The sequence below is a fragment of the Mustela nivalis genome (genome assembly GCF_964662115.1).
Source record: "Mustela nivalis genome assembly, chromosome: 1".
Taxonomy (NCBI): domain Eukaryota; kingdom Metazoa; phylum Chordata; class Mammalia; order Carnivora; family Mustelidae; genus Mustela; species Mustela nivalis.
In genome coordinates this window covers 149,601,192-149,623,240 of record NC_139020.1, presented here as the reverse complement: position 1 = coordinate 149,623,240, position 22,049 = coordinate 149,601,192, and the positions used below count along the sequence as shown (strand labels likewise).

The window sequence follows — 22,049 nt, the reverse complement described above, 5'->3', positions numbered from 1 at the left end:
TCTGCCTGTGCTCACTCTCTCCCTCTCTCTCTCTGACAAATAAATAAAATCTTTAAAAAAAAAAAAAAAAAGTAAACAGTCTTACTTTAAAAAAAAAAAAAAATAAATAAAGCCTTTGAGCTGGATTACATTACAGAGAATACAGACAAGCGAGAGGAGAGACCTGGGCCTGGGACTTGCCAACATAATAAACAGGCTTCCCTCTTATAGTCTCTTCCATTAATAATGAATCCAATAAAGTATTTTTCAATGACAGCATAATATTGTCATCAAAACATCCTGACCTACTTCTACACCCCACTGTATACCTCTTAGACTTTAACATTCACATATGACCACACTTAAAATATTCAGATAATCTCCAATACAAAAAAAATCTCTAAAGACTCCCTCCAAGAGAAATAAATGCCAGATACTGACTCCAAACCTCCTGTTTATGGAGAGAGAAACAAGAGAAAAAGAAATCGGAGCAAAGAGAATAGGGAATATAAAATCTCCTATTTTGAAGATAACAGAAATAACCTCACAAAATACAAGAAAGGCAGCACTTTCAAAATAAACTGTATCCAAATAATACCTTAAATTTATAATATGCATTATACTTTTCTCCTAGAGTTGTAACTACAAAGTCTGGAATACACAAATGAGAATGCACTATAAATGGTATGAAAAGACAGCAGTCTCAATCCAAAGAATTTTAACAACTATCCATCTTCCTGCTGTTTCTGGTTTCTATGGAAATAGAGGTAACTGCTGGAAAAATAAGGATGAGGTACTTAAAACACCTTCTATTCAGAGAAGAGTGAGAAAAGCTGGCAGTCAGGATGAGGATTGGTAATGCTGAAGTCAATTTATGCTTGTGGAACCAAGTTTAGATCAGGGTAGACACAATCTTTTTAACATTAAACTCTCACTCCATCTGAATTCCTGCAACACAACAATGCTCAGTCTTGCTTTAATCCAGAGAAAAAGAACTAAATTATATTAGTAACTAGTTTTTTCATTATATGATTATACAACTCACACACCAATTTTTTCCCACTACATCAATTACATTACTAAGCTAGTCATGCTCTATTTATTTACTTTAGAGAGAGGGAACGCGCCTGTGCACCAGGGGAGGAACAGAAGGAGAGGAGAGGGGAAGCAGACTCTCAGTTGAGTTCAGGCCTTGAGATCATGACCTGAGCCAAAACTAAGAGCTGACACTTAACAGACTGAACCACCCAGGTGCCTTCCTACCCAACTCTCTTTAATAGGAACCTACTTTCCTAGGAAGAAAAACCTATGTTATCTTTGGAAATAGAATATACTTTTCACATATACGGATAAAAACTAAAATCTGGGTAAATGCCACCCACTAAAAGCAAACACAATCTAGCAACCTTACAAAAAGAAGAGCAACCACAAAACTGAGTTAAGTGCCAAATATTGACCTGAAACCTCCTTGAATTCCAATTGAGAAGCCAAAGACGATCATGCTGGTAAAGTTTCTACTTCTATGTCTCTTCACCAGTATCATCACTGAGAGTCTACACATAAGTGAAATAAAGCCCACCAACCCCAAAACTTTTATTAAAAACAACTAAGTAAAACAATTACTTTTGGAATAAAACTATTTTATGCAAGGAACATGGAAGGCAAGAGGGTCAACAAATCTTCAACCCAGAAGCTACAAAAAATAAGCCAAAAGAACAGTATCATTTTACATAACTGACCCAAAATTAAATTTTCAGTTACTCTTAAAGAGTCAGAGAATAGATGATAATTAGCAGTATCTAAAGACTTTCTTATACCCTAATTAAGTTTCAAGCCACAAAATCAAATCTGCTGAGTGATTTAATAGTTGATTTGAAAACACATTTTAGTATCTAAAACTTTGCTAAATAATCTTAGAAATGTTTGACAAGTGAAATAGCTTATTTATTCTTACCTTTGCAGACACTCAAAATCATACCGCCTGACTTTTGCACTTCATCAAATTTGGCAAAAATCACCTCTAACCTGGGAATAAAGAATACATTTTGTTTTATACAGTTTAAATAGAAACAATTTCCTTGACCACCTCCCTGAGAAAAGTATGTTCAGGAATTCAGTTTCATACAACTCTCTTTTACAACTCTCACTTACTGAGAAAAAACACCAAGCCCATCCTGCTTGAGTACAGAAGCAACCAAACACAGGCAGCACCTACATGCACACAGTTTCATGTTTCCTCATAAAATTAGTTCTCCAAACCCATCAAAAATACTTGTTACAACCTTATAATAAATGTACTCAGTCACCAAGACCTCTTTAAAAAGTACATGAACTCATGCGAAGAAAACATAAGGCAAACATAAAAACAATGAAATATAAAACGACAGAAACTAAGGTGAGACGGACTAACACTAACATCTTCTCTATTAACCTACTTTCTTTCAACACCAATTCTGTTACTGTTTCTGATTATATTCAGAAGTACTTTCTATACTTCTGGTATCACTTCTTTTTTTAGTTAACAATGTGTTTCTTATTACAAAAGCAGTGTACATTCATTATAAAAGAAAACTAGGAAACATAATTAGGAACAAAGAAAAAAACCCAAACACAATTCCACCATCCAATTTTTTTTGAAATATGTGCTGATGGTTTGTATTCATATATAAATTTTCTTCAGATCAAAATGGTATCATGCTGATAGCAGTATTTTTTAGTCTGCTTTGCTTTTACTTTCCAATATATCATGCTATGATTTATTTATTTATTTTTTGAGAGACAGAGAGAAAGCAAGCACAGGAGGGGAAGGAGGGGAAGGAGGGGGAGAGGGAGAGAAAAAAAAATCTCAAGCAGGTTCCACGCTCAGCACAAAGCCCAACATGGCGCTCAATCTCAGGACTCTGAGATTATGACCTGAGCTGAAATCATGAGTCAGATACTTAACTGACTGGGTCACCTAGGTGCCCCAATGATATGATTTATTCTTAACGTCAGAACTTAGAGATTTGGGGAAGGAAAGAGGGCCATTGTCATTTTGTTTTTAACTGCCACATGTTCTCTGACTTATGTTATGACTTAATGTTTCTGTCATAGTGTCATTTTTACAACCTTAGTTAAGCCATGGTCCATATCCTGTCATTTCCTTCTTTCCTTTTTTTTTTTTTTAAGATTTTATTTATTTATTTCATAGACAGAGATCACAAGTAGGCAGAGAGGAAGGCAGAGAGAGAGAGAGAGGGAAGCAGGCTCTTCAACGAGCAGAGAGCCCAATTCGGGGCTCGATCTCAGAATCCTGGGATCATGACCTGAGCTGAAGGCAGAGGCTTTAACCCAATGAGCCACCCTGGCGCCCCCATATCCTGTCAGTTCTTAGTTGTAAACTGAGAATGCAGACACTTTCTATCTTAACAATATATGCTTTTTAGAGGCTCCTGAGTGGCTCAGTGGATTGAGGCCTCTGCCTTCAGCTTGGGTCATGATTCCAGGGTTCTGGGATTGAGCCCCATGTCGGGCTCTCTGCTCAGGAGGGAGCCTGCTTCCCCTTTTCCCTATGCCTGCTGCTCTGCCTACTTGTGATCTCTGTCAAATAAATAAATAAAATCTTTAAAACATAGATGTTTTTTAGAGTTGAAAACCTTCTAGACACTCATCATAATGTGATTTCTAAACCTTAGCCTCCTACCCCCACTGAATTCAACAAATAAAACATTCACAACAAATAAAAATATTCACAAATCTGAAAGCAAGCACTTCAGTTTAAAGACACAGGTTGCTTCATCCTACAGAACAGTATCTTCCAGAGTCTTAGGGAGACAGCAGAACAAGATGCCCAGAGACAAGATGTGGACAAGATGAAATGGGAGAGGGAACACTGGAATTGGAAGGTGGGACACCTCAGAATGAAGACCGCAGAGGTCAAGTACATAAAGGATAGTATCCAGGAGAGCTCTTTGGGGAAAATGGCAGAACAAGATATTAAGAAGCATGAAAATAACACTTAGAGTAGCAAAATAGGAGTAGGAAACTGAGGACAGAAAGCTCTGAACCCCCATTTCACACCATTTTCAAAGAAAATACCACATGGACTATAAATCTAAATGTGAATAAAACTTCATGACAATCGCCCAGAGAATGTCCTTTAAGTTATTAGGGTAAGTAAAGATTTCTTAAACTGGGCACAGAAATGTCTAATCATAAAGGAAATGACCAAAAGCTACATCAAAATTAAAAACTTACGTACATTAAAAGACACCATCAAAAAAGTAAAAAGGCAAATCACAAGGTGGGAGAAGATACCTGAAACATATACATAGCTGACAATGGGCTTGTACCTAGAATGTATGTTAAAAAGTCCCCCTAATCAATTTTTTAAAAAATATTTTATTTATTTATTTGACAGAGAGAGTTCACAAGTAGGCAGAGAAGCAGCGGGGCGGTGGGGGGGAGCAGGCTCCCCACTGAGCAGAGAGCCGATGCGGGACTCGATCCCAGGACCCTAAGATCATGACCCGAGCCGAAGGCAGAGGCTTAACCCACTGAGCCACTCAGGCGCCCCCTCCTAATCAATTTTTAAAAGGTGACAGACCACTCAGTTTTCAAAAATAGGCAAAAGACCTGAAAAGACACTTTGAAAGAACATATCCAAATGAATGATAAATACATGAAATGGTTCTTCTCTTTATTAGTTATCAGAAAAATGCAGATTACCACTATAATGAAAACACATACACCAGAAACCTAAAATTATTAAGATTCAGACTAATAATGCTAAATATCACTGAAAATGTAGAATAACAGGAACTTGCAAACAGTGTCAGCAAGAAAATAAATGGTTACAACCACTCTGGAAAACTGTTTGTCAATTATCAAGTATAGGTGAACATACCAGATGGCCCAGCAATCCCACTCTTAGATTAAGAGACGAACACACATGTACACCAAAAGACATGTACAAGAATGTTTTTAATAGCATTATTCTAAAGAGCTACAAACTGAAAATAACTCACAAGTCCATCATTAGTATGGATTCATAAAGTAGGACTTATTCATAAAAAAGTAAATGGCAATGAAAATGAAACAACTATAGCCAGATCCAACATTCCAAATGAATTAAAACAACAAGGGGCACCTGAGTGGCTCAGATGGTTGAGCAACTCTCAGTTTTAGTTCAGGTCATACTCTCAGGGTTGTAGGATTGAGTCCTATGGTGGGTTCCCAGCTCAGCAGTGGGTCTGCTTAAGGATTCTCTTCCTCTGCACCCCCCCAAAATAAGTAAATAAATCTCTAAGAAATAATAATAACAACATTAACTGAAAAAAGCCAGACACAAAAGAGCACATACTATATGATTCCATTTATATAAAATTCAAAAATTCAAGAATTAAGAAGGAATTAGGGAAGCTTCTAGATTATAATATTCAACTTTGCCACCTATGTGGATACATGGGTGTATTCACTTTATGATAATTTACAGAACTGTATACTCATGATTTACATACATTTCTGTATGGATGTCATACTTGCATAAAATTATAAATTATTTATTAAAAACTTTTAGATAGAAATTTCAAAATATATAATGGAATATACATACATATACACATACACATAAATACATTACATTAATATCATTTCTTTCATTTACATAAAATGATGTAAAGTTTACTCAAATGAAATTGTTAGCCCTGGAAGTAGAAAATGAGTAAGTAAACAAAATGCACATTTAATGGACTATCTTATTATAAAAAAATAATTAGTACTAGAAAAAAACTACATGGTAAGAGAGATAGCCAGATATGATGAGAGTTAGAACATCCCTCTGAAGTAGTCTTCCATCTCCTGACACCCCACCCCCTACCACCAAAACTCAAATCAAGCCTTGAGATCCAACTACCAATTTGTAGGATATAAAGACAAAAGGATATGTTAAATGATACCATAGAAAAAGAATCAGCAATATTTGGAATATGGGAAACTTTACAGGATAAATTACCTACCTTGTTCAACAAATAAACACAAGAGAAAAAAGTGTTGGAGGTACATAAAGATTTACAAAGACTTGTAAGAATTTACCAACTATTTGTTGGACTTTATTTGGATATGGATTCAAAGAAAACTATAAACATATATACAGACTTACGACATTTATGAAACAACTGGAAATTTGAATGCTGACTGGATATCTGATTTATAGAACTATTTGCAAAAAAAACTTTAAGTTAAATAGTAACTGAATAGTACTGAATGCACTGAATAACAGATGAAATAAAATGACTTGGGATTTGCTTCAAAATAAAACAAGAGTAAGTAGGTAAGATTATAACATACAAAACTGGCCATGAGTTTTTAATTGTTGAAGCTGGGTATGGGTACATGAAGTTCATTACACTATTGTCTACTTCAGTCTATGTTTGAAATTTTCAGTAATAAAAAGTTAAAAGAAATCCTTCTGAGTCCCCCTTAAAATGGGACTAAAATGGGATTACCAAAAAATTTAACTGGAGTAATATCTTTAACAAAAATAGAAACTCTGAAAAGTACTAAAAGAAAAAAATTACCTTTGGAAAAAATGTTCTGATACATGAAAAGCTCATCAATGTGATTTTTACTGATTTAACTGATGCCACTGTACTCAGATATTCTTAATTTTCCTTTTGATTTGACTAGATTTTAAGAGTAGTGACATTTTTTTTTTAAGATTTTACTTATTTATTTGACAGAGAGGTAGAACCAGAGAGTATAAGCAGGGGGAATGGCAGAGGGAGAGGGAGAAGGAGACTCTGCTGAAAAGGGAGCCGGAGGTGGGACTTAATCCCAGGACCCTGAGATCATGACCTGAGCTGAAGGCAGATGCTTAACCGAATAAGCCACCCAGGTGCCCCCGTAGTGACTAATTCTTATAGCTTTCTGTTATCCAGTATCTTGTGTAATACCTTTCAACAGGAGGCACTCAAAAAAAAAATATTTAATGAGTAGATTAATATTTTTACTAAATTCTTTTTTTAAAAGATTTTATTTATTTATTTGATAGAGAGATAACAAGTAGGCAGAGAGGCAGGCAGGGGGGGCGGGGAAGCAGGCTCCCTGCTGAGCAGAGAACCAGATGGGGGCTCTATCCCAGGACCCTGAGATCATGACCTGAGCTGAAGGCAGAGGCTTTAACCTACTGAGCCACCAGGGCGCCCCATTTTTGCTAAATTCTTGATTAAGCATCTTCCAAGTAATGATTATTACTGTCTGGTATCAAAAGACAGTTTCCTGGATGATATTTAGTTACATATTAAATAATATATGAATATATAATCAAACAGTGTCCAAAAAAATTGCAGGATGTAAAGAACTTTTTAAACGTGAAAACCTACACATCTTTTTGTAACTTGTGAATTTTATTTTATTTTTTTTAAAGATTTTATTTATTTGACAGAGAGAGCAAGAGAATACAAGCAGAGGTAATAGCAGAGGGAGAGGGAGAGGGAGAAGAAGCAGGCTCTCTGTTGAGCAAGGAACTGGATATGGGACTTGATCCCAGGAGTCTGGGATCATGACCTGAGCTGAAGGCAGACATTTAACCAACTGAACCACCCAGGCACCCATATCTTGTGACTTTTAAAAATCTCAGAAAACTGAACTATTTAAAACAAACATACATGAAATTAAAACTTACAAAATGAGTAGCCAAAAAAAAAAAAAAAAAAAAATTTAGCAAGACTTACCTAGCAGGAGGAATTCCTCTCTTACAGAGATCCACCCTCACTCTCTCTCCCACATGTCTATAGATCTCCACTATAGCCAATACTGCAGCATCTCTCACCTGTCAAGGAATTCAGAACTTAAGCTTAGATGAGACATAATAAAATATGCCATCTTACGACACCATTACAACTTAAAGTTCTCAGTTGGTTTTAATGCTTCTAAACCCCTAAGAGATTTTGGCAGGTCAGTAACAAAAACCAAGAGGACCTGCTGAGAAAACTCTAGAGAAACCTTGTAAAAGGTTTTATAGAAATCTAAGAAACATGTATATAAAAGTTACTAATGAGGCTTTTTAAAAATCTTCTTTTTGCAGTAAGACTGCACAAAGAACTGCCAATAAGTCTATGAATACAAATTTTATTGTGGCCAATATATTTCCCTGGAATAAAACTGCCCTTCAAGAATGTGGTCTGAACTCAACACCAGTTTTCATAGCATCATTCTTTACGATAGCCAAAAGGTGGAGCATACCCAAATATCCACCTAAGGATGAATGTATGAACAAAATGTGGTATACACATACAGTGGAATATTATTCAGCCTTAAAAAGGGAAGGGCAGAAATTCTGACACATGCTACAATAGAGATGAACTTTGAAGACATTATGCTATGTGAAATATGCCAGATACAAAAGGACGAATTATATGGTTCTACTTTCATGGAGTACCTAGAGTAGTATAATCATATGGAGAGAAAGTAAAACGTGATTGTCAGGAGCTGGGGGGTTGGGAAGAATGGGGAGTTATTATTTAACGGGTACAGAGTTTGGAAGATGAAAAAGTTCTGGAAATGGATGGTTGCACAACAGCGTGAATGTACTTAACGCCAATGAATTATATACTAAAAAATGACTGGAAAGGTAAATTTTATGTTGTGTATATTTTAGCACAATTAAAAGAAAAAACATGTGGCCTCAAGACAAGAATTTAGAAGACAGCTCCAGTTCCCTTGCACAGGTCACAAAGAACAAATAAAGAGGTAATAGAACTCTCTTCAAACTTCCAGAGGGAGAGCCAGTGTCTAATAGCAAGGAATACTTTATCTAGAGTTATTCCAAATGCCCAAGCTATGACAAAAAGGTTACAGTCAAGGTTCAAATCCACTAAGATGGACAAGATCCAGGATACACCTCTGTATTATGCCTACAGCACACATAGCTCAAGTAAAGAAATTACAAATTTCCTCTGTTAAATAGGGTTATGACTTTTGTAAAAAGCTGTTGTTATGCAACCACATTCAGGAATGAAGAAAGGACACTGACAACCTGTCCTCACAAATAACAAATAAAAGAACTATAAAAAGGAATCAAGTTCTTTGTCACTTAGTCTTTCAAACCCAAGATCTATCCTTTTGGTCCCATATATTCTTAACACTAGCCAAACGAGTAAAACTTAAGCAACTTATGTGAATAAAATGCGTTCTCAGAAAGTAACTTTGGTGGATTTTAAGAGAAAAAGTGAGGTGAAATCTTGATTTCACTACCCAGCTCCACCTGCCCTCTTCTTTTTTTTAAGTGGAGTAAGGGCGCTAGGAAAGAAGAGATAGCCAAAAAAATTAGTCAATGCTTGAATGTAAGTAAAATTTTACCTGACTGTTGGAATCTCCAAATAGGATACACAAATGTGGTACCAGCTTGCTGAGAACTAGTGGCTGAGCCCCAAAACTAAATATAATTTGAAACAAAAATAAAGAGAATTTGGTTTTAATCAAACAGTAAACAAAATAACCTTACACTTTCTTCTTGTCTATATCAATAAGACAAACATTGTGGGGAGCATGGGTACACATCATTAAAACATGAAGGACATCAGACACAAGCAAAAACTAATTCTAAACAATGTGAAATATGCAAACTTGAAAAACCATGACTGACAATGAGAACTGTCAACACATGATCCAAGAGAACAAAATGTTCAACCAATGGCACTCTTACACCTAGTAACTTACTGATCACTCAGGAAAATTTGAGCTTTTGCTTTAAAATACTTAACTTTTTTTTTAGATGCTGGGTCTCAAATTTGCATTCCAATAAAACCTTTATTTATAAAGGTTATAATATTTGATGAGGTCATGGGTTGAAAGCAAATGACAGAAGAGCCAAAAACCACATAAGTTGTGCAAAACTGAATGCACTTACAAGCTCTAGATGGCAGAAAGGACCAAGTGGAGTAAAAGAAAATAAATGAAGGTATAGTTAGAAAAAAGGAAGTAACACTACAGGAAAAGTTGAAAGCTACTATGTATCACCTATCTTGTTGCATAGAACTTGAACAAATAATCCAGAAAGAGATCAAAAGCCCCAACAACTTCTTCAGACTGGAGTTCTGAGCTCTGTGGCTCTATGCTGTCAGAGCTCTACATACTGGTACCTGATTCACTGTCTAGTTACCTGGAAGAGTCTTGTTCAGTCTGTGATTTGGGTAACCATCCACACTGGTCTAGAAAACCTAGCTGGGGGGAAATGGCTATAATATCTGAAATACCATGGAGTGAAAACAATTCCAAAACTGGGTCCAGAACCTAAGTTATATCAACATACTTCTTATACGATCATCTATTTTGGGTAGCACTATTTAAAAAAAGAGAAACACTTCTTATCACTAATAATTTTAAATTAATATACACACAAAAATTTAACAGCTGAAGGTATAAAATCAAATAAAAGCTCTCATACCAAAAATCAATTAATAACTATTTAAAATGTTATTTCCATAACTTCCTTCAAGTTTTATGAAATGGATATTGTTCTTTCCTTTTAGAAAAACAAAAAACAAGATAGCTATTTTCAGTAATCATAAAACTTACATGTTTAGGGTTTCAATAAGACACAGACACACGCCTTCTCGAGATCGAAAATTCTTGTGCTTAAAACCAGAAGCCAACTGTTCCCAAATGTACTATTTAAAAGAAAAGAAAACAAGTATAGCAAAAAATTATATTACTCATGTTATAATCTTTTTTTATTCCCAACCCTATCACCAACTTTAAATAACTGAATTTTCCCATCAGACTTTACTTCTCTACAATTTTTTTTAAAAGAATATATTTATTTATCTGACAGAGACAGAGAGAGAGGGAGACAGAGAGAGAGGGAACACAACAAGCAGTGTGAGAGGGAGAAGCAGGCTTCCCGCTGATCAGGGGACCCCCAATGCGGGGCTTGATTCCAGGACCCTGGGATCATGACCTAAGCTGAAGGCAGACATTTAACGACTGAGCCACCCAAGCACCCCTCTACAAGCTTTCCTAAGCCAAATTTGTACTAATGTTGCTCTCACTCATTTTAAAGTACCTTAATCACATTTTTAGTTTTTATTTAGTATCTTTCACTTTAGGTTTCAGTTATTTTCAGAAAAACTATGTCCAATACCTAAAAACCTTAAGATTTCCACGGACACAAAATTCTTTCTAAGCTTTAGAAATCTCCCAACAACAATGCTACCATTATAAGCCTAGTAGTCCAGTAAGCATTTAAAAGGTCCAATGTTGCTTAGCAACTACTCCAAATTGTCACATGGAACAGCTTTTTCAACACTTTATAATTCAGGCTTTTCTCACTTTAGCACTGGATCCAAATACAGAAACATTATTTGAAAAGTCATTTTATTGTTATCTACTAAAATTTCCTTTTTAAAAAAGCATATATCACCTGTACGGATATTCCATAGCAATTATATGAATTTAGTGTAGGAAGGAACCCAACTTTATTCTTCTAAACATACAGTCAACTGACTCAATCAATCCTTTCTCCACATTTAGAAACACCACCCTTACCATTTATTAGATCCATGAACACATACACACATATACCTCTTCTTGGACTCTTTATTCAATTCTACTAATACTTCTCTTTCTGACAATCTTTCTCGAAAGTAACTTGGAAGTTTACTCAGAAAATCTTAAGTGTGAATAACCTGATGCAGCAACACCATCTCTGGAACACTATTTTATATTTATATCCAAAGACATGTCAAGGATGTTCCTTAGAGAATTGCTTATAACAGCATGTCAAAAATGAGTTAAAATTTGAACCACTAAACAAGTGTTGAAGGATACCCACCAAACTATTAATAAGGACTTCATTCTATAAAATATCTGGGCAAACAGTTTATTTTTGCAATTTTTTATAAAACATATGCAATAAGTTTTATAATTTTAAAACTGTATTTTAGGTAATAACCCATAATACCATTGTATATATTATAAATTCCAGGCTTTTTTCCTACTTAACATGAGCTACTCTATAAATTTCTGTTTACATGTCAATTTATTGTCATACTTTTCACATATGCTCCATGCCCAGCATGGAGTACAACATGGAACTTGAACTCACAACCCTGAGATCAAGACCTGAGCTGAGATCAAAAGACAGATGTTTAATTGACTGAGCCATCCAGGTGCCCCTTTCTGCTTTCCTTTCAAAACATCTCCATAGGGGTTAATTTATTCTACCGTATTCATAAAACACAAATCGGTATCATAGAATATATGCCTTATACTATTAGTCACCATCTGTTCAAATAAAAAATTTTCTTCTTGCTGTAAAAGTTGCACAAATTAATATAACTTCAGTAGTTCTCAAAATGAGCTTTCTCAATGAACACTGTATTATCTGCAAGTAAGAAAAACAAAAAAAAAAATCCTAAAAAATATTATAATCAGCATAGTATCCAGCAGAATCTCTGAGTTAGCTTTGTAAAAGATGTCAAAGAGTAGAAAATAGGAAAAAGAAAAGCAAAAAATCCCCCAAAAGCTAAATACTGATATTTTATCTTCTTTTTTTTTAAAGATTTTATTTATTTATTTGACAGACAGAGATCACAAGTAGGCAGAGAAGTAGGCAGAGAAGCAGGCAGAGGGAGAGGAGGAAGCAGGCTCCCTGCTGAGCAGAGAGCCCGATGCGGGGCTTGATCCCAGGACTCTGAGATCATGACCTGAGCCGAAGGCAGAGGCTTTAACCCACTGAGCCACCCAGGCGCCCCCTGATATTTTATCTTAAATTTCAATTTCTTTAAAGAATTAACAATAATTTAGTATTTAAAATTCCAGCTTTCCTGTCCCCAGGGGCTTCACTGACTTGCTGTAATTACCAGCTCTTTTTACCGATATTTCAACACTGATTAGAAAACTGTAAGTTTGAAAATGAAGGCCTACCACAGGTGGTGCTACTTGATCCATTAACTTCAGCATCAGAGTCTGAGCTTCATCTCGAACCTTGTCTTTGGCATCTCCCATTCTGTCTATTAAAGCTACAATAACTAGAGAAAGGCAAGAGAAAGAGTAAACATTTATAATTCATCTCCATTGTAAGCTATATTTTACAAAATTATAAACAGTTTGTTTCCATAAATGAAAAGTTAAGGTAAGCAAATTATTTTCTTTACTCATAAGACTAATCAAAAATAACAGAGAAGAAAGTTTCAAAAGCAGGCATACAACATGATATCCACTTATGATAACGTTCAAAAAACAGGCAAGACGAAATATTACCCTATTTAGAAATGTGTATGGCTAGTCAAGCTCTACAGATGAGCAGGGAATGGTTATCTAAAAGGTCATGTCTGTGGTCACCCCTGGCAGAGGGAGGGAGGTGTCATCAGGAATGCAGAGAGGAAGTATCTAGGATGACAGAGTTCTAGTTTCTCTACCTGGGGACAGACAGGTGTTGGTGTGCAATTACATGTGTAATACACACTTAATGTATATATGACATATTACTCAACTGACAAAAATAAAAGCCTAGGCCCCCGGATTGAAGTTTTTCTCTACTATGTCCAAGACTGTGGCACTATTTCATGAAAGGAGGGAGAAAAAGCAGGTAAGAGTCCATTCTTGGAAAGTTTTCATGAGAAAGGTTTTTATAACTATAAATCAACAAAGCCACAAAGAAATCACATCTATTGAGGGTGAGGCTGAAGGGAAAGGGAGAGGAAGATAGAAATGAGAGGATACAGGTTCTAAAGTCCACTCATTTGGCAAAAATATCTCAAAGTCAAAATTATCTTTCTGTAAACCCTTAAACTACCACTTCCCCTTGTGTGGTGTTACAAGGTGTGTGGCCACAATATTTCATCTCCTTTTGTCTTTATATCCTTAACCATTAAGTCTGCAGCAGTACTCACCTCAGACGATGAACTGAAAATTAAAAAGAAAATAAATGTAAACCACTTAGAGTGAAGAGCACTGAGTAAGCACTCTGTATCACCTACCACTCCCCCCAACCATTGCTAGCATCATTCTACAGGTTGGAAGGCAAAGAAATTAACTTTTGTTTCTCTTTTGATATGACAACTATACCCTTCTTTTCCCCTGGGCAATGAAGGCTGAGGCCTAGTTTAAACAAGGGAAGGAAGAAATGAAATTAAGAAACGAATTTTCTCTCATTTATTTACAGACAATTATAATTAAGTGCGTAAGTAAGTTGATGCAAATATGTTCTAGAATATAACAAGCAGACTGATGTAATAATAATAAATAACAACACTTAAGGAAAAAAGAAATTACATTCATTTTGGAAGAAAATTCGACTACGATGAGAAGCCTACTATACCAAATGAAATGATATCATCCAAAAACCCAAGCTTAATCAAGGAAATGACTATGTAAGAAAAAAGTCCCTGCCATAACATTACAAGCCTGATCAGGAGGCAACTGAAGTACCTGTCAGTTAGAATAATATAAACACTTGTATTTATCGGATGTATTATTAACATCAGAGAAAATCGACACCTGTAGGATTGGCTGCTGTGGGACTCTGGTTCCAATAGCTTCTGTGAGGCAGAAGACAGCAATAAACAATAAATATTAAATATTATTATGTACTAAGCACTGAATTATCTCATGTCAACCCCGTAACAATCCTATGAAAAAACCTTCCACACATAACGAAATAGAATAGGCCCATTTGATAGAGAAGGCCCAAAGGCATTAAATACCTTGCCCAAAGTCACACAAATAATCAGGATTTAAATAATCCACACAGAATCCTGGGTGGCTCAGTCAGTTAAGCGTCTGCCTTCAGCTCAGGTTATGATCCCAGGGTCCTAGGATCAAGTCCCCACATCAGGGTCTCTGCTTAGCGGAGAGCTTGCTTCTCCCCCTGCCCCATGCTTCCCTGTATGTGTTCGCTGGTGCTCTCTCTTTCTCTCTCTGACAAATAAGTAAATAAAAAATCTTAAAAATAAATAAATAAATAAATAAATAAATAAATAAATAAAAACCTTCCACACATAACTTCATTCAATTCCTTCCTTTTACAGAAAGGCTCCTAACATGGTTTGGCTAAGTTCTAAGAGAGAGTAAAACAAGAAAGTTAACCCTGGGACTCTTGGTTTAATACCATACCTCCTTCAGAGTACAGAGATATACTGCCTAACCTACAGAGCTACCATACAAATTAGAAACAGTGTAAGGATAATCTCTCATATATGTAAAGCAGATAAGGCCTAATAAATGGATGACAAGTAGGCAATATATGGTAGAAAAGTAATGATAAAATTTACCTATTATATCACACTGACTCTCATCTATTAACAAGTTCAAGTTTCACCAAGGAAAATGATGAACATGTATGAAGGGTTCAAAGTAAAAATGATACTGGCTAATATTAATGCACAAAAAAAGTAGATAAGAAGATAAAAAAAATTACACATATAAGCCTATGTAGATATATGGAGAAGACACATGAAATACGAATAAAAGCAATTTAATACAATTTATTATTTAAGGGTGTAAGAATCATGGAGTAAAGAAAACTTCAGTGTAGGGTAAGGTTAATATGAAAAGCTCCCAGACACTGGAACCTGAAGTAAATCTTTTAAAGAGAAAAACAGGAGTTCTTTTCTTTTCTTTTTTTTTTTAAGATTTATGTATTTGAGAGAGAGAGAAGAGAGGAGGGGCAGAAAGTGTCTCAAGCAATCTCCACATGGAATCTAATGTGGGGCTCAATGTCAGGACCCTGAGATCACACAACCTAAGCCAAAACCAAGAGCCAGATACTTAACTGACTATGCCACCCAGGTGCCCCAAGAGGAGAGGGTTTCAAAAAGAAAGAACAGCACAAATTAGGAATAAATTAGGCCAGAACTAGCAAGAGTGAGCAAGTTTCTGATTAGCTAAAGTGGAAAAGAGTACTTGCTAAAGATCACTGATAAATAAGGCTACTGAGAGGCAGAAGGGACATACACGCTGAGAGAATCAGAACACCAAAGGACAACCAAACAGAAGTTCTGAAAGCAGGACAGTACTGGGAGGCAGTCGGAGCATCAAACCCCATCTAGCCCTCCTTGTGCTAAAAAAAATAAGCAAGATACATAACTAGAAGCAGGTATTGATTAAAAAGGGAATAATAAAGGGAAACTCACTAAGATGCTTCTGCTAAAAGGATAGCTAAATAATAAAAATAAGAAGAAGAAAGAAGTATTATACCAAACATGAATAAAAAGCTGACCAAAGATAATTCAAAAATAAGTGTAGCATTATGAAGCATTAATTCATTAAAGAAAAATCACAAACATCTGAAGTTTCCCTTAAATATTTCTTTTCTTTCCCCCTTAGATATTTCCACATAACAGGAACCAAATGTACTCATCAAAGCACTCCAAAAGACAAATGAAGGTCACTCAGGTTTAGAAAGCAGGTCAAAATCAATGTAACCCTAACCACTACACAAAGAAAAGCACTGTATTAGTATACTGTACTGTACTACAAACACACTACTGTAAGTGCACCGCAAAGTATGGCTGGGAGCCCAGATCAGTCTACAACTGTGGTAAAAAAAAAATTGAGAGTGTTTATAACATAAAAGTTTAAAAACAATCTGACCAAAATAATTTTATTTACTGAACCCAAGAACAAAAAATTGAGCCTTGAATTTTTTTCCTTTTCACTTTGCTGTAATTTACTTTCATTGTATTTTACAAAATATTCATCTGCAACATATAGTCTAACAACTGGTGCTGTAGGAATGCAAACTGGAGCAGCCACTCTGGAAAACAGTATGGAGGGTCCTCAAAAAGTTAGAAATAGAGCTACCCTATGACCTAGCAACTGTACTGCTAGGTATTTACACAAAGGATACAAACAGTGATTCGAAAGGGGACATGCACCATGATGTTTACAGCAACATCATCAACAATAGTTAAACTATGGCAAAAGCCCAAATGTCCATCAACTGATGAATGGATAAAGAAGATGTGGGGGATGTGAGTCTCTATATAATGGAATATTACTCAGCCATCAAAAAGAATGATATCTTTACGATGTGCAATGACATGGATGGATCTACAGTATATTAAGTGAATTAAGTCAGAGAAAGACAAATACCGTATGACTTCACTTACATGTGGAATTTAAGAAACAGAACAGATGAACATATGGGAAGGGTAGGAAAAAAAGGAGAGGGAAACAAACCACAAGAGATTCTAACAACAGAGAACAAACTGAGTTTTGATGGAGGGAAGTGGGTTGGGGGGTAGGCTAGATGGGTGATGGGTATTACGAAGGGCCCTTGTTATGATAAACACTGGGTGTTCTATGTAAGTGAAGAATCACTGAATTCTACTCTTGAAACCAATATTACACTGCACGTTACCTGGAATTCAAATAAAAATTTTAAAAGGGAAGAAAATAAATGAATAATTAAAGAGAAAGAGAAAGTCGTGCTGTAATAAATTTTTAATGTAACAAAAAATTAAAAGTTACAGTAAAACATTTTAAAATATGAAGTAAAAAATCTATCAATAGTATATTTAGTGTGTTTTATGCTTTTTTTTTTTTTGACTCAAAGGAAATATTTAAATAGGCTTAAAATATTTTATGTCTAGGCAACCTAAAATGCTAAGTAGATCTCTGGGTTGTACAAAATTACATTTTTGCATTCACAGAGAAAGAATTCTATTAAAAATGATGAGGGGGAAAAAAGTCAGTATGTCAAAACCTACAATAATTTTTAAGTAAAGTTAACTTACCCATTACTACATAGGACTTAAATCGTGTTGATAATCTGTCCACAAAGGCACTTAAAATTTCCAGTCCCATTAATGATACCTACAGACAGAAAGAAATTTTAATGAATACCAAGTACCAATGTCTTCTTTCATATCAATTATAATCACTGACATACAAAGATCTTCATATATTATCAAGTTTTTAAAAAAAATAAGGACACTGAAGTGTTCAGGCGATAAAGGGTGAGAAGATTAGGGCACCCTGTTCTCAAATGGTTCAATAATAATAATAATGATGATGTATAAATATGGCAGGAAGATAGCGAGTTACCATGTTAGTAAATGGTAAATTAGGTGAAGGGTACAAAGAAGTTTATGGACTATACACGCAACTTTCCTATAATGGTGAAATGTTTCCTAATGAAAGTCAAAATAACAGCACCTTTAATTATATAGAAATTCCAGCTTTTGTCTAGGATAACAAACACCAGAAAACAATACCACTCCCACTGTAAGAAGAAAAAGCCAAATAATCTATAGAACCATATCTATTCTTGATTCCATCAGAAATCCATCAGTTGTAGGATAATCAACTAGCCTGAAATTTAAGGAAAGACAGATATCCCTGAAGAGATGGGACATAAGCAATAGGACACATGTGGCTGTGGACAGAAGGAAAATGAAAATGTGATACAAGTGGGTTAAGAGTTCAACTATATTTAATTCATTGTTAATAGCTGGATGTAGGTTAGCATGAAAATACATAAACCCTAGTAGCCAGAGACACAAAAGGATAGACACCCATTTACAGGCTCTTTCTCCACAAACCTCCACTGGACACTCAAAATTGGAAAAAGTATCTCTTGGCTGTACAGGTCTGACAGAGGGAGGCAGCTGCCTATGTAGGAAAGGCACAAACCTTTCCTTTCCCAAACTCGTAAGAAATAAAGATCTAAAGCTATTGAGAGAAAGACAAAAACTGTCACCTTAGGACACAGGTAAAAACTCACTGCTGCTGAGCAAAAAGAAAAGAAAAAAAGTTCTCTACCTCAGAGGGAGAAGCAGAAAATCTTCCTGGGCTCAAATGATTAGAAGTCTACAGTTGAGGAGAATCAGGATTTCTGTTAAAGTCTCATCCCCCAGACTCAAGAACAAGGGGGTCCTAAGACTGAAGCTGGACCAGAAAAACAGAGAACACTCCCACTCCCCAAATCCAGATTAGCAAGGACAGTGTAAGGAGCAGTTTACCATCGGAGAAGAGAACATGGGAGAAAAACCCTGTATGAAGCACAGGAAAAAAGGGAAGGTATAAAGTGAAGGGTGTTACAAAAATACTGAGTGACTTAATTATAATTCCACTCTTAGGTATATATCCAAAGGAATTAAAGTAGGACACACACAGGAAAAAAGGGAAGGTAAAGTGAAGGGTGTTAAAAAAAACACTGAGTGACTTAATTATAATTCCACTCTTAGGTATATATCCAAAGGAATTAAAGTAGGACACACACACACAGATACCTGAAAGCCAATGTTCATTACAGCATTATTCATAATAGCTAAAAGGTGCAAAAGCCTACATGTCCTTCAACTGATGGATAAAGAAAATGTGATGTATGCACTCAATAAAAAACATGGTCTTAAACAGAACTGATTGGTGTATGTTACAATATGAATGAACCTTGAAAACATTGTTAAATGAAACAAAAAAGTCACATATGATCAGATGTTGTATGATTAAGTTTATAAGAAATGTCCAGAATAGGCAAACCTTTAAAGATAGAAAGCAAATCAGTGGTTGCCTAGAACTAAGGAATGTGGGGGGATAAGGTGGTATCTCCAAAAGGGTACAGGGATCTTCTTGAGGTGATGGAAATATTCTAAAATTAACTGTGCTGATGGTTGTGCATATCTATAAATATACTTAAAAAATCAATGAACTCTACACTTCAGTTGACTAAATTGCGTAGTATGTAAATTATATCAATAAAGCTGTTAAAACATAATTGAAAAGTCTACAAATAGACTTACAGACTTAATAGACTTTACAGATGATAAAAGCAGTATCTCAAATAAGCAGGAAAAACATGAATTCTTGGTAAGATCTCACTTAGGAATCTATCCCTAAGATACACTAACAAAATTATTAAAGAACGTGTAAATATTATTTATTGTATGAGACCAGAAACTACCCAAACATCAATATGAGACAGATTTGATAAACTATAGTATATCTATAATATAGGGTACTATAACACTTTAAAAATAACAATGAGGACTACCTTAATTCTGCTACGTAATAACCTCCACGATATTGTTGTAAGATATATTTATTTTAGTGAGAGAGAGTGAGCAGGGGGAGAGAGGGAGAGAATCTCAAGCAGTCTCCCCGCTGAATGTGGAGCCCCACTTGAGTCTTGATCTCATGACTCTGAGATCATTATCTGAGCCAAAATCAAGAGCCAGACACTTAATCAACTGAACCACCCAGGTGTACCTCCATGATATATTGTTAAGTGAAACAAGCAAGTTGGGACAATGCATATATATTCAGAGAGTACTACAAGTAGATATAGTTAGAAATGTTTACTAAAAATAACAGCAATGGAGGGGCACCTGGTGGCTCAGTTGTTAAGTGTCTGCCTTTGGAGGAGGTCATGATGCCAGGGTCCTGGGATTGAGCCCCACATTGGGCTCCTTGCTCAGCGGGAAGCCTGCTTCTCCCTCTTCCACTCCCCACCGGGAAGCGTGCTTCTCCCTCTTCCACTCCCCCTGCTTGTGTTCCCTCTCTTGCTGTGACTCTGTCAAATAAATAAATAAAATATTAAAAAAAAAATAACAGAAATGGAATAATAATCAGGAAAAAAATTTTATGGTTAGGAACAGACTATAAGGAATAGAGAAGGAAGCCAGACGATTTTGAATACACTATTTCATTGAAAACAAAATAAGTGAACCTAAGCGCATACTAAATTAGCATTATAACCACACAGAAGACTATTTCAAGTGATTTTAGACTATAGTACTTTGATTATCTCTCTCCAGGGGGATATACCCTAAGAACATACACTAAACTCTTTAAAAAGAAACTTCAACACTTTTAGAAATCTTTTTGATTGAAGGAGATAGAAGACATACAGAAGTAGTATTAAAAAAAAAAATGCAGTCCTGAAACTAAATTAGAATCACTTTGAACTCATGATATACTTTTCTTCAAAATTAAGATATAACCTATCTTGTTCATTGAAAAAAATCTATAAACAAACAAGTAACAGTGAGTTCCACTAGCACTCACATATATACTATTTCCTACTAAAAAGAACAAGAGAAGTGGCTGATTCCAGGGTAGAAGCAGGAAATAGGACATTTTGTGATACCAGCTAGTAAATATGCTATAAGAGATTACTAGGGTCATGTCAAGATACAATATTTAAATATTAACAAGGATAATAACTGCACTGTCTTAAAACACACTAGATATGTTTAAATGCAAAATTCATAATGATAAAAACTATTTGGCCAATATTGGAGGATGCTTAAAAGACCACCTTAATTTTTTGACAATTAGTAAGTGAAAGGAAAGAATCATATGAACTACAGGCATACCTCAGAAATACTGTGGATTCTGTTCCAGACCACTGAAATAAAGGGAATATCGCAACAAAGTGAGTCAAGTGAATTTTTTCATTTCCCAGTGCATATAAAAAAGTCATGTTTACCCTGTATTTTGCTGTAGTAAGCATGCAATATCATTATGTCTTAAGAAAAGTGAATACCTTACTTAAAAATAAAATACTGCTAAAAAATATTAGCCATTATCTAAGCTTCCAGCAAGTTGTAATCTTTTGGCTGGTGGAAGGTCCTGCCTCAATGTTGATGGCTGCTGACCAATCAGTGTGGTGGTTGCTAAAGGCTCGGGTGGCTGTGGCAATTTCTTAAAAATAAGACAATAAAGTTTGCCACAATTGACTTTTCCTTTCATGAATGATTTCTCTGTAGCATGTGATGCTGTTTGATAGCATTTTTACCTACAGAATTTCTTTCAAAATTGAAGTCAATATTCTCAAACTCTGATGCTGCTTATCATCTAAATGTATGTAATATTTTAAATCTTTTGCTGTCATTTCAACAATCTTCATAACATCTTCACCAGGAGTAGACACCATCCTAAGAAAAACTATTTCCTCATTCATAAGAAGCAACTCCTCATGTGCTCAAGTTCTATCATGAAACTGTAGCAACTGAACCACATTTTTAGAATCCTTTCTTTCTTTTTTTTTTTATAAAGATTTTATTTATTTATTTGACAGAGAGAACACAAGTAGGCAGAGAGGCAGGCAGAGAGAGAGGAGGAAGCAGGCTCCCCGCTGAGCA

The 22,049-nt window shown here is 35.4% G+C and overlaps 1 protein-coding gene across 34 annotated transcripts in view; it reads right to left on the bottom strand.

The window, feature by feature from the left end:
* CLASP2 (cytoplasmic linker associated protein 2) overlaps nt 1-22,049 on the bottom strand; it is a 186,049-nt gene that overhangs the window by 152,768 nt on the left and 11,232 nt on the right. For all 34 annotated transcript variants that reach the window (XM_082725344.1, XM_082725390.1, XM_082725366.1 and 31 more), the window contains exons 2-7: nt 17,700-17,778; nt 12,886-12,989; nt 10,537-10,628; nt 9,319-9,394; nt 7,692-7,789; nt 1,934-2,004 (exon numbers count right to left, since the gene is read on the bottom strand). In XM_082725344.1, the coding sequence (XP_082581470.1) occupies nt 1,934-2,004; nt 7,692-7,789; nt 9,319-9,394; nt 10,537-10,628; nt 12,886-12,989; nt 17,700-17,778 (520 nt within the window). The remainder of the gene's footprint in view (nt 1-1,933; nt 2,005-7,691; nt 7,790-9,318; nt 9,395-10,536; nt 10,629-12,885; nt 12,990-17,699; nt 17,779-22,049) is intronic.